Consider the following 12,740-nt stretch of genomic DNA (forward strand, 5'->3'; position numbering starts at 1 on the left):
TTTGTCTGCTTTACAAGTCTTCACCAAGAGAATAAAATTGGCTATTTTGAAGTCTCCTCCTTTCTACGTGACCCAGCACACACAAATGCAGCTGTCCTGCAGCCTGGCCTGGCAGGACACTAGCCCTGGGGGAAGGTACTGGGATTGCTGCATCCTCTCTGAATTCCACGGCTGCACTGGGGGCAGGGAACTGTCATTAAGCTCCAGGGCACAAATAAGTGCCAGGCGCCCTGACGCCCTGCAGCCATTTTGGCCTCTACCTGGTAAAGACAGGGAGAAGGGGTGGGGTGCTTTGTTTCCTGTTTCCTCCCAACTCCTGACCCCAGCCCCTGCTCTGCAGAGGCACTGCAGTACGGGTGCATCCAATGAGCTCTGGCCCCTGCCAAATGCGGACACAGACAAATGCAAGTGTCTGAGCTCCCTGCCTGCCACAGGCCAGGAGGGAGCCAGAGGCTGTGGCAAAGTCCTGGGATGGAAGAGGGAGGAGGAAAGAAGGGGGCACAGCAAGGATAGACTGGAAATGCCCTAAAAGGTGCCACTCTGATGAGACTCTACTTAAGGCCCCCAAGGGGATAGGAGGCAGGCTGGTGGCTTCCTCAGGCTCTTGGCTAACGGCTTTTGCACCCACCCCCACAGTCCTGCTCCGAGTTACATAAGCAGCAGCTCAGTCTGGGGATGGGAATGACGCAGTGATGCCACTCACCATGGCCTGCTCGATCTTGTTGTCTATGGCCACCACGCTGGCTCCAGAGGCACTGCCAAGACAAAAAGCAAAGCGACTGAATTACCCACTTGGTTTCACTCTGACGGCCTCGCAGCTGTGGCCCAAGTCCTCCATCTGCCCCAGCTCTTCCTCTCTCCTGCCTCCCTGGACAGTGTTCCGGGCACTCTGCCCCCAGGTCCCTCCCTGGCCCCTGCAGGAAGCTGCACCTCCCCACCCAGGCTGGCTCCCCACCGCCACCACCCAGAGATCCGCGTGGAGCAGCGCGCGGGTCCTGGGCGCACGGGCCAGCGTGGCCTGCTCGGCCCGCCCAGGCGACATGCAAACAATAGGGGCGCGCGTCCCAGGGAGTCCCCTGCCGCCTGCCCATTCCGGCGCCGGCCCAGAACGTCCAGGCCAAACCTACCGGGGCTCCGAGGCTAGCTAGGAATTCCTTCCCGGCTCGGAAGCTTCCGGCCTGCTCCGCAGTGGCGCACGGCGCGCGGCCAGCCCCCTGCCCAGCCCTGCCCAGCCCGGCCCCGCCGCCCTCTGCCTCCAGCCGCCTCTGCCTCGGGCTGCAGCAGCTCGGGCGCGTAGCGGCCGCAGGGACGCTCCGACGGCGGATCCCAGCGCGGCGGTGATGCCCCCCTTCCTGCGTCCCATACCCCCGCCCCTTCCCAGGATGCTGCACCGCGGGGAACGGGGACCGGCAGCGCACGGCTCGCTCTGAGATCCCGCTCGCAGCCCAGCCCCCGCGGGCGCCCCAGCTGGGGAGCTGGGGCCAGTGATTACCTGTTATCCAGCTTAACGGAAACCACATCTCCTCCAAGCAGGGAAGAGAAGAAGGAGATGTTGAAATTGTGCAGCTGATAGACCGCCACCTCCATGGGGGTCTGATACATTTCGGTGTTCATGGCTGGGCTGCCGGGGAGCTCTGGCCGGACTGGGCGGGCTGGGCGGCCGCGGCTGCTGGCGCGCTGCACGGGGCTGGGCTCTGCGCGTCTGGCCCTGGGGCTAGGAGGGGGGCGAAGGCTGCCGAGCGGACCCAAAGCCAGGCAGGCACTCCAGAGTTGAAGGGAAGTGACTCGAGGGGTGTCACCTAATGTGTCACAAACTCCACAGCCGCCAGTCCAACCCAGACTCAGAGATATTTCGGCTCCTGCTTCTTTATATAGGAGGAGCCGGCTGCGTCACATGGCGTCAGGGGCCATGCAAATGAGTCCTGTACCGCTTTGTGGCCCAGTTAAACCACATCCCCTCCCTGAACCTTAGGCTGGGACTGTAAACAGTTCAGCGCTTTCTTGTGCCAACTGGCATCTACAAAGAGGGCTCTGGAGATTGGTAAAAACCAAACTGGAGCTGATTTCTTAGAGCAATAAGTACGAATGCCATAACAGGAGGTAGAAAGCGTTCAGTAGAGGGTGGGGCTGGTTTTAAAAGCGCTGCTTCAGGTGTCAGCCAGCGTACCCCCGTGGCTTGGCAATGCTATCGCCTACCACACCCCCTGGATACTCAGCATCACCATCAGGAGCCTCACCTTCTTCCTACCGGCTGCCTTCTCATCCTCTGTCCTGCACACACCTGAATGTCCCCTCACTTAGACAGCTGGCCTCCTGGCCTGCCCCCAACCCCAGCACCTTATCCACTCACCTCCTCCTTTGGATGTATCTGTCTGTGTACTGACACATGCAGAGATCTGTAACATGCACAGGGTGCGTGCACAGGTCTGAGTTAATCTGCGTGCCACTGTGCATGTATAGAGGAGAGGGTCCAGGAACTCGGATGAGTGGGGGAACATGTACAAGGGAGCAGCTAGGGGCCAAGTGGGTGACAGAGGAAGTGGGGAGGAGACAGTAGGGGAGTGGGCACTAGAGTGACCACAAGATGCCCGCCCTTTTCTCTTTGGTCTCCACACCCTACTCTGCAAGGAAAATACATTCAACATTATCCAGGATCTCATGTCTCTCTTTTTTTTTTTTGTGAGGAAGATGAGCCTGAGCTAACATCTGCTGCCAATCCTCCTCTTTTTGCTGAGGAAGACTGGCCCTGAGCTAACATCCGTTCCCATCTTCCTCTACTTTATATGTGGAACGCCTACCACAGCATGGCGTGCCAACCAGTGCCATGTCCGCACCCAGGATCCGAACTGGCGAACCCCGGGCTGCTGAAGTGGAACGTGCGCACTTAACCGCTGCACCACCGGGCCGGCCCCTCATGCCCCTATTTTTAAAAACAAGATTTTGTTACTTTCCTGTAAACAGCAAAAGGCAACAAAACTATCAACTGAGGCTATATATAAACCGTCCCAGGAAAACACCTGCCCTATGATAGGTCCAGCCATACACAGGGTTAGAGGGTATTTCAGGAACAGATTCCAAGTTCACAAGGAAAACGAGGTGATTGTTGCCTAGTAGGATTTACATATGCTTCCATCAAAATATATTTTCATTTTTTTCAGCCTCAGGCTTAAAAAAAAGGCATCAGAAGCTTGAGGTCCTTTTCTCCTGCTCTATCCTAAGTGAGGCCACCTGGTGGACGGCAGCAGAACTGCAGCAAGAAGGAGCGGCCTAGACAGAACAAGGGACAGGTGATGCAACTCCGAATAGTATTTACACCAACTCAGGGCCATAAGGAGAACATCGGGTTCCACCACATATACAATAGTTTGGATGAAGTCGGGGCCAGTACCCACGAATCAGTATGTGATTCAGGCTGTGGTCCAAAGAAATACCCTAATACAATCATGCTGTTGGAAAAGTACTAGGGCCTCTTATCAGCAAAGAAGGTAATTATTATTTGCTTCAGGATATATCTCCTAACCAGGTGCCTGGCACCGACACCCTTGCCAGGGCCCCGGTTAAGCCAAGTCTGAAGGCCTTGATTTTCTCTAGGCTGCCAGTGCAGTTATGCCACTGAATAACCAACATTTTTCACTATGATGTGGGGTCCCCATGGGATCCCACCAGGGGCAATAGGTGTCTAAGGGCTATTCTATTTGCAAAGGGCTGACAAATCCAAGCAAACTTACTGTACTAGCCCAGGACGGTTTTTCTTCACCGCAGTGTAGGGGGGAGACTATCCCAATGTCAAGATAATCTGTTACCTTTAGGTTACTGGCTCTCTGAACGTGGTGTTTGCACTAAGCTGTGTGTAGCAGACAGGGCAAAGAACAGACTGTATTTATAGGTCATCAAGAATATTAGCCGAGAGAAAAAAGAAAACTTCTTAAATCAGGAGCATAATTGATTTTGGAATTCCCTGCTATCTTAATCTACCTTCCATGCCACATAGAGCTTGTCCAGCTTTCTTGGTCCAGGAAGCGTCTCTGAGTAGATCTTTCGTTGGGTTGTAAATTCTTCCTAAACTAACTCTTGCTACCTACCCCAAGATTCCAAGGGAGATGATGAAGAGAAAAAGGGAGAGATAAGCTGAGTTAGCAGGGAAAAACACCACCAGGAAAACAGGGCATGGAGCAGAAGAAAAAACAGCTCCTTCAATGGAAATTCCCTTATATGGAGAAGGAGGCAGAGAAATCAAGGTAGTTTGGGGAGGGAAAGGAAAAGAGGTTAAGTTTGTTAGCAAGGCTGCATTTAAATTGTATGTTAATTATACTTCAATTAAAAATAAGCTGAGTTTGAGACCCACTGACAATTAACAGCTACCATTAACTGAGCATTGGCTATGGGCCAGACCCTCTGCTGGCTGCGCCAAAAAGCCTGTGGTATAGGCGCTGTCACAATGATTTTATAGATGAAGAAACCGAGACTCCGAGAGGCTACCTTGCCCAAGGTGGCACAGCTAATAAATTGTAGAGCTAGGATTCCAGCCCACGTCTTCCAGACCTAGAGACCAAGTTTATTCCTACTACACTTACTAGTGGGACAGGGAGTAGGTTTGTTGAATGAGTGAGTCAAGGCACTTGGGGGTTGGGTTGGAGGTGCCAGAAGGGTGAGCAGGAGGAGGAAAGGGTGAGGGCCAGGAGAAGCGCTCCTAGGACTCCAGCAGCTCTACTATTAGAGAGCGGTCCAGAGACTGACTTTGAGCTCCGGGAGTGCAGCTGGCTCTTCTGACACTCCCGGCAGGGGAGAGCAGCACTGGGGGACGGGAAGAATATCCAAGGTGTCCCACTGAGGGTTCTAAGAGGTCTGTGCTCACCCACAGCATTTCAAAAGGCAGCCACGCAGTCCTCGGAGAAAGCTCTGTCTAGGAAATAGGAAATATCGACTCAACTGGGTTGCTCCCAGAATGGACTATGTAGGCCTGGGGTACACAATGTACTGTATAAGGTATGGAGTCTTGAAATAATAATCAGAGTCCAGTCCAGTCAAACCTCCAGTTCCTAGGGCCCCACTAACTGGCATCCTTAATTAACTCTTTTTTACCCCCCATTCCTGCTGTCCTCAGCTTTTAGGAGAATGAAGCCAACAACAAGAAAACAAGCTCATGTCAGGGATTTAGTTTTAAAAAAACTTCGAAAAGATGGCCCAGGTTCAGCCCCCACTCAGCCAATCTCTCCTCTCCTCTGCACCTCTAGATGGCCCCGAGAAGTGATCGCCCCTGAGCCTTATGATCCTCCATCAGCAAAAAATGGCTGGATCTCAGCGCTCACTGAGGAAAGACACTGTAAATGTCCCTGTAGAGACAGTTTCAAATGGGCAGGTAGAAGGAGGAGGGGGAAGAATTAGGAGGAACCCAAAAGATTTTCTGCTTAACCCTCGGTGCACCAGAAAATTCCTCAGCCCAGAAGAGCTGCATCAGACCTTGCGGTGAGTGAAGCTTGCGCTGCACAACATAGCTCTACGACCTGATCTAGCTTTTCTGAGTAAAGCGCTGATCCATGAGGCTCTCAGAGCCCTTGTGTTCTGTGGGGGTGGGCCCCAGGCAGGAAACGGTGACCTAGAGATTCAGTAGCCCAGAAACCCCAACATGTGTAAATGTTTCCAAACTCCCTTTCTTCCATCCTATGATACAGCTGGACCCAGAGTCACTGCGGCCACAGTGCCCAGCTGATGAGCCAGGTCCTTCATCGGCTCTCAGCTCTAGCCCTGTAGCCATGGGATTCTGCAATCAAACTGACACAGCTAACCCTCCCTCTCTCAGGGACAAACTTCTAGACAGAGGATGGCATAATGAGGACAGGGCCAACTCCTTCCATTTCAGGAGACCCTGGAAGCCAACTTCTTCCCTTTGAGCTGGAAGAAGTGTCTCAGCATTCCCACCGTTCTGTTCCACTTCAAAAGCCAGACTCTCTAGGACAAGAGCCCTTCCTACTTCCAGTTCCCACGGGACAGTGGGACGGAGACTGGGAAGTCTGGGCTGCAGAAGCCGTGGGCAGGATCTCAGCACGCTGATGAGGGGTGGGGAGCAGACTCAGGGTGGGTGCGGTAGGTTGGGGGCGGCGACGAGGGGGAACATCTCACTTCCCTTTTTGTCACACTTGAAGCATTGTGTGCCACGCAGCCCAAAGGAAACTATTTATAGGCAAGTCTTCCTTATTTTCTACAGGGAATGTTCCGCCCAAAGATTCGGCAATGTTGCCAGCAAAACACAGGGTCTTGTGTCAGAAGAAGCGGAAAAAGACACGATGCGAGAGGTGCAGGATAAGCCACAAAACAAACACTGGGTTAGGAGCTAGAAAAGGAAATCAAAAAGGATACTGAGCACTGAAGCGTTAGCACGCGGTTAATGGGATGGCTGAAAAGCAGCCCTCCCACCTACTCCTCCACTGTGGGCGGCCCCTTCCGGCTGCAGCTCGGTCTACTTCTAATTACTTACTTGTCCCTTTTTCTGAAGAGGCTGGGGGAATAAGGAGGCTGAAATGCCATCATTTAATTTGTCGTTGCTTCTCTCTTATCTTCTCTCTTCCCCTCTGGTTCCACTCTAGTGTGGAGGACTATAGACAGGAAGGCCGCTGCCACTTACAGCATTACTTTGGCTTCATGGAAAATCCCCAAAGTCCGGAAGGAGGAAAGCAAGAAGGAAAGAGAGTGATAGAGAAAGTGTCTTATCCTCTGTGGGTCATGTGAACTGCCCTGCATGGCCAAGGCCCACAACCTCGAATTTGAGGAGCAGGAAAACGGGGAGGAGGATGCCGACGCAGATGCAGAAGGCAACGGTGGGAGGGAGCCCAAGGAGAATCCTGGCGGAAATGGAAACTCTCTTGGAAAAGCAGTTCTAGCAACCGATTTGGGCCAAACTCTCGCACTGAATGATGGCAGGAGCAATGAATTGTGCCTTTCAGCTCCCTCCCGGACAGGGTCCCATGTGAGCTTCACAAACAATCTCTGAGTGACTCTACGGATGACAGGCAGAATCAAATCCCATTTTGACAAGGCATTCCATCCCACTCACCCTCATTCAGACAAGTCAAAAAGTGCTCTTGTCAAATCACCTTTGTCGCCCCAACTTTGGTGGTTAAGTATGGGAGGAGGCGGTTTGTCCTGGCATCTCAGCAAGACTGGAAGTGTTGGCAACATTATCCAGGAATGCAGTTTAGCTCAGTGGATCTTAAATTTCATGAACCTTGTGTCAATATTTATGCCCGTCTCTCTTCCCCTCATGCCTTGCAGCTGGGAAAATTTACCTCCATAATTTGTCTAAGCCCTCTTCTCATTTTCCGCCCTCCCCATTACCCATCTACATGTTTGAAATAGATATTCCTGAAAAAGAGATTGTAAAATTAACCTCAGTAGGGGCCAGCCCTGTGGCCGAGGGGTTAAGTTTGTACGCTCTGCTTCAGCGGCCCAGGGTTTTGCCAGCCCAGGGTTTCACCAGTTCAGATCCTGGGCGCAGACATGGCACCACTCACCAAGGCATGCTGAGGTAGCACCTCACATAGCAGAGACAGAAGGATCTACAACTAGAACATATAGCTATGTACCAGGGAGCTTTGGGGAAAAGAAGAAGAAAAATAAAAAGAAGATTGGCAACAGATGTTAGCTCAGGTGCCAGTCTTTAAAAAAAAATTAACCTTGGTAAATGGAATCACCTCCTCCTCCCCCTCCCCATACTAGTTGCCATTATCATTCAGTTCAATTCAACGCATCTCAATTAAACTCAACGTTGATTGAATGCCTATTCAAAGCCAAGGCACATTTCATGGAAATTTAAAAACAGACAGACAAACTGGTAGTACGAGTCAAAAACTGTGCTTCCTTCCTTCCTGGGCCTCTGGCAAATTCAGAAGTGTCCCTACTGGTTAGATCTCAGTGAAATGTTTGCTTCAGGAAAAAGCCTAGGGCTTGGGGTGCTCAGGAGGGTACCCTGGGGTCCGGGAAGGCCATACCACTGCCATCTCTAGGCATCACTTCATTCCTCAGAATTGAGTGCTTTGTTCCCCCACCCTGCCCTTTGGCCAGTGCCCATCTAAATGGGGAAAACACCGCAGCCATGAAGCTTGGAGTTTCTGTGGGACCTAAGGCTCCTCTGCCATCGTGGCTGACAGTGCCAGGGTCCCTCACTCCAATTCTCTTCCATAACCCCTGGGGTTTGTAAACCAAGGGAACAAGGCACATGTCTTTGCCCTCTGAGTTGCCAGTCCTTTCCTTCTGAGAACGGGGTCTATGTTTAGTGCGGGGGTCACTTCTGCCTGCCAACCTCTTGGCACTCCTTCTTTGGCCAGCTCCTTTTTGTCTTACCCTTTTTACATCTTGCCCTCCCAGACCAGTGAGCACCTTCAGGCAGGCAAACAGCCCCCCTCGTCATGGCCCACCTCCTGGGAATCCTGGCCCACTGCAGCCTTCTCAAGGGCTGAGTAAGAAAGCAGCAAGAAGATGGCCACTGTCCATGTTTGTCTGCACCAGCCCTCCACCAGCCTATCCAAGCCAGGGAGACACTGGCAGGGCCTCTCCCCATCCCTTCTGCTCTGTGGAGCAGACCCAAGAGCTGAAATTCCAAGCCATTTTTCCTGGCAGTTGCCAGGGTTACTTTGAGTGGTATGTGAAGGACTTGGGACTATTGGCAAGGCTTGGAAGACAAGAACCAAGATCTTGTTGGGGATGCAGAGCCAGCAGACAAGGGGCCTGTGAAGAGGCCAGGGGCTCCGAGGTGGAGCACCTGGCTGCACTGTGGGCCCCGCTATAGAAAGGGTGACCTCTGAAGTGGTACATGTTCCCTGGGGAACAAAACAACGGTAATAATGCTGGCCTTTTCAGGCGCTTGGGCTCCTGGGCCGTGATGGGTAAGGATTATGAGCCTCCCCAGGCCCTCACACAGTACACTCGAGGCCCTCGCTTACCTCACAGCCGAGCTATTCACCATAGGCTCATGTGAGGTAGCCCGTTGATCCTCTGTTGTGGGACTCTATGACTTGTGAAGAGGGGCTCTGCAGATCGTAAAGGGCCTCTGGCTCTCCACCCATCCCCCCCACCTCAGGCTTCCTGGATGGAAAGAAGGCAGCCCAGCTGGGATGGGGGCAGTGGTGGGAGGGGGCAGGGGCCACACTACTCCCAGGACAGAAAGAAAGGAGAGAAACAAGGCAAGCTCCTCCCTGGGCAGCCCCCCCACCCCCCACCCCCAACCACAGGAACAGCGCTAGGGAACTCAAAGGAGTGCTGGGAGGGGTTAAGGAAGGCCTCCCAGCCCAGCCCGATTTGAGAATTGCTGACAAGGAATACATACACCTTATCAGGAAGAAAGAGAAGCACGGAAGCACACACACATTTATGCAAATACTGTCTCAGCGTTTCATGAAGTCTAATTCACAGAGATAGGGAGGCAGAGGGCACTATTCTCTTTCTCTCTCTCTCGGCTGTTGCCAGCTTCCCCGTGACCACAAAGGGTAGGAAGGCCACAGGACACAGAAAGATGGCAAGGCAAGACTCTCTAGACTAGGTCAGAGTGCCAAAAGCCAAGGCCACTGCTCTCTCTGACGTCCAGAGCTGGCTGTGTGCTGTGCAGGGGTCATAGGTGACAGGATCTTGGGGGAAGCATGGAGTGGCAGTCAGGTGGCTACAGAGGGAATCAGCCTGCAGCCTCACACTGTACACCAGGTCCACAGTTTTCAAAGATGTCAATCACACATGAAAATGAAATAGAAATATAAACAAGCACTATTTGTGTACAATCAATCATATGAACGCCTAAGAAATGATTCCCACAGGCTCCGCATGAGGACAGTTCCAACTAGAGCCAGTCTTGGCGTAGATGCCGTATGTGACTGGCTACCTGAAGGGCACTGAGAAAACAGTTCCTCTCAGTCCAAGTTGTGTGCCCAACCCGACTACTGCAGTGCCTAGAAACGTCATCATCCCAGTCATACCTTTGGGTTCTAACGATCACTCCTGGAGTTCTTTACACTTTCAGGAATTAGGAAAGATTTTTTTCCAATGCAAAAAGTCCTGGGAAAGTGCCAAATTCTGCCACTATCGGTTACGAGTACTTTGGTATGAACTACATTTTCGTATTACTTTCAAGAGAGTAGTCAGTGGCTGGCCAGCGTTGGAACACAACTGGATACACAGCAGGTAAATCGTCATGGTGGGCTGAGGGATAGAAATGGGTCCAGATGAGGTTCTTAAGATCAGGATCGCCAGGGGGAGCTTGTGGAGAATACAGATGTCCTGGGCTCGAGCCCTGGAAAATCCAGTGGAATAGGTCTGTTCCTCAGGAAGGGTATTTCAAGTGATGGGATGCAGCTCTTCTGGCCCCAGCCCATGGATCTGCTTTTGGGAACCACTGACCTAAAGGTGAGAGCCAATACAGGGTCTATCTAAAGAGCCCTTGTAGTGCCAGGGTCACCAAGACCCGCTCGTATGACACACTCTGATGGGGTTCAGCATATTCTGGCCTGCTGACTGTTCAGCCACCTCTCTTCCTCTCACTCCTGAAAGCTAGATCAGAACGTGAATGACAGCTGCTGTTAGAAGGATAACCCGAACCTGCTCTGATTTATGAATCAATCTGTGGCAAAGTTTGCCTCTCTGTTTTGACGAACAGATTGCTTCTAAGACACGTCACAGCTGTCGGTGGGAGCTCTTGGCCTGGGAGGTTGGGGCCTTGATGTGGAGGGCAGGCATCCCAGGGTGGGAAGGGAGGAGAACCTTGGAGAGGGAGAAAATGGGGAGGGGCTATTTTTTCTCCATCAGCACAGTTTGGTCAATTAACCAGTGCTACCTCCCTTCTACAGAAGCCAGCTCTCCTCCAGCCCTGTGGCGGTCACTGCCCGGTCAAACGTGGGTCCATTTCGAGGTTGGCTGGAGGAGTGTGACTCATTCCCCTCTCAGGAGCCTGCTGGGGCTGACTACAAAGACTTGCCAGGATCTCTGCAAACATGCCCATCCCCGCCCTCATCCAAGCCTTGCGCACTCCCCTGCCCCTAACATTCTCACCACATCCCCATTGCTTGTGAGCCCCTCCCTGGCAAGGAGGCTGCCCCAGAGGCTGACCGGCTGACCGGCTCCCCTCTCCCAAGAGGAATTCACTGCTCTCTGTGGTACACATCCGGCCTGTGTTTTCGTATTTTATTTTATTTTTATGTTTAATTTACACTGCCTGCTAGGTTTGGGGCTTAAATAAACAAAGGCTATGTTTCCCCCAAGGCCTGGACTTCCTGGTTGCCTGTCAGCAACAGAGTGGCCCTTTTAACCTTTTCTCTTGCTCCTTGAAACAGGCAGTGTTGGAGGTGGGGTGGGAAGAGAAAGCTATTTTGGGTCAAAAGCCTGGAAACTCTTAGTGCCAGCCTAAAATACCACCCCCAACCCTTCTTGACAACGTGAATGTTAAGTTCTGAAGCCACCTTACCAACTACAGATTTCTTTTAAAGGCCAGAGCAAGACTGTAAGGGTAAAGCACAAAAATGGAAAATTCAAAGTATTTGCATTGATTTTTTGAAAAGCCTACGTACCGACAAGACAGAGGGGCCCAGGTCTTTGCAGGCGGAGCTGCCTTAAAGGCCTATAGACTGAGCAGAGCACGGTGGGCCTGCCTGGGAAAGGCCTCCTGCCAAAGCTCGTACACCTTAAAAAATAAGAGGAACACTGGCCCCTATGTCCTGGGATAGAGCTCTGACAGCAAAGTAACAAATCCTGGTCAACAGTTCTGACATCCTGTTATTTGCTAAAACTAATAATACCATGGAGTTTGTTGACAGAGTTGCAGAAGAGCTAAAGTAAATATGGAAACTGAGGAATGGCCAAGTATAGACAGTTGCTAGCTCAGCAGTGGAGAAGAAGGGAGTTTCACAGATACTCGTTGGACATCTTGGGGCACTCGGGCCTGAGCACGGTTGGGAGATAATCCAGAAGCATCTGTCATGTCACCGGGCGATTTCTCTCCAACAATAGGCTGCTGCAATAATGGGCCTGGCCCACGGAGCTGGTCTTGAGCCCTCAGACAGAAAGTAATGGTAAGAAGAGCAGAGAGGGACTACCCTAGTGCATATGCCAGGGGAGGTGCTCCCTGAGAAATGCAGCTCTTGCACCCATTCTAAGTGAACTTGGTCAAGTGGGAAGACAATATGTCAGAAGGCCAGAGTTCTTTTTCCACTTTAGCCACTAGCCAGATGGGGGACTGCTTAAAAGGCTTCTAAATCCCCTATGCTTCCAGCTCCTCATTCATGAAATGGGATTGATGCTTCCCTCCCCAACATATACACCACACAAGTATATATATTTATGGCCATCCTATAGTCTGGAAAGAGAGATATTATTATATTTTTTTGCAGACTGATGATGTCCTTGACAACAATATATATATATATATATATATATATATTTGCCTATGTTCCCAGACTTGGTGGACATCCTGTAGGCAGCATAGCCAGGTTCCTTGGAGAGTAAGAAGGGCCACATGAATGCGATACATGCTCCATGATGAGTAAGGGCCCTGGGCCCCAGACACTGCTGGCCAAATGGCTCGCCAAATGAGCAGCCCTATCAATGATGTTTCAAAGTCTAGAGCTTCTAACTTTCTGTCCAGTTCCAATTTTTGTTTCCATGGTTTCACAAGTTATTGATACTGCTTATGGGGAGGGGATAGTTTGAAGGATCAATGTTAAAGTGGACTCAGCATTTAAATTTAGTCTCTTGAAAGTCTTAACAAT

General features: G+C 51.7%; 1 protein-coding gene across 7 annotated transcripts in view; it reads right to left on the reverse strand.

Annotated features, from left to right (window-relative positions):
- The window catches only part of TSC22D3 (TSC22 domain family member 3), a 60,528-nt gene that overhangs the window by 1,936 nt on the left and 45,852 nt on the right, over window positions 1–12,740 (reverse strand). For 4 of the 7 annotated variants that reach the window (XM_070256845.1, XM_014729072.3, XM_014729071.3 and 1 more), the window contains one exon: window positions 704–755. In XM_070256845.1, coding sequence (XP_070112946.1) covers window positions 704–755 — 52 coding nt within the window. Of the gene's footprint in view, window positions 1–703; window positions 756–1,127; window positions 1,240–1,492; window positions 4,904–6,475; window positions 6,662–12,740 lie in introns of those variants that run through there. The other 3 variants (XM_070256847.1, XM_003365834.5, XM_014729074.3) reach the window with 3 other exon arrangements.

This window comes from Equus caballus, chromosome X (genome assembly GCF_041296265.1).
Source record: "Equus caballus isolate H_3958 breed thoroughbred chromosome X, TB-T2T, whole genome shotgun sequence".
Lineage (NCBI taxonomy): Eukaryota > Metazoa > Chordata > Mammalia > Perissodactyla > Equidae > Equus > Equus caballus.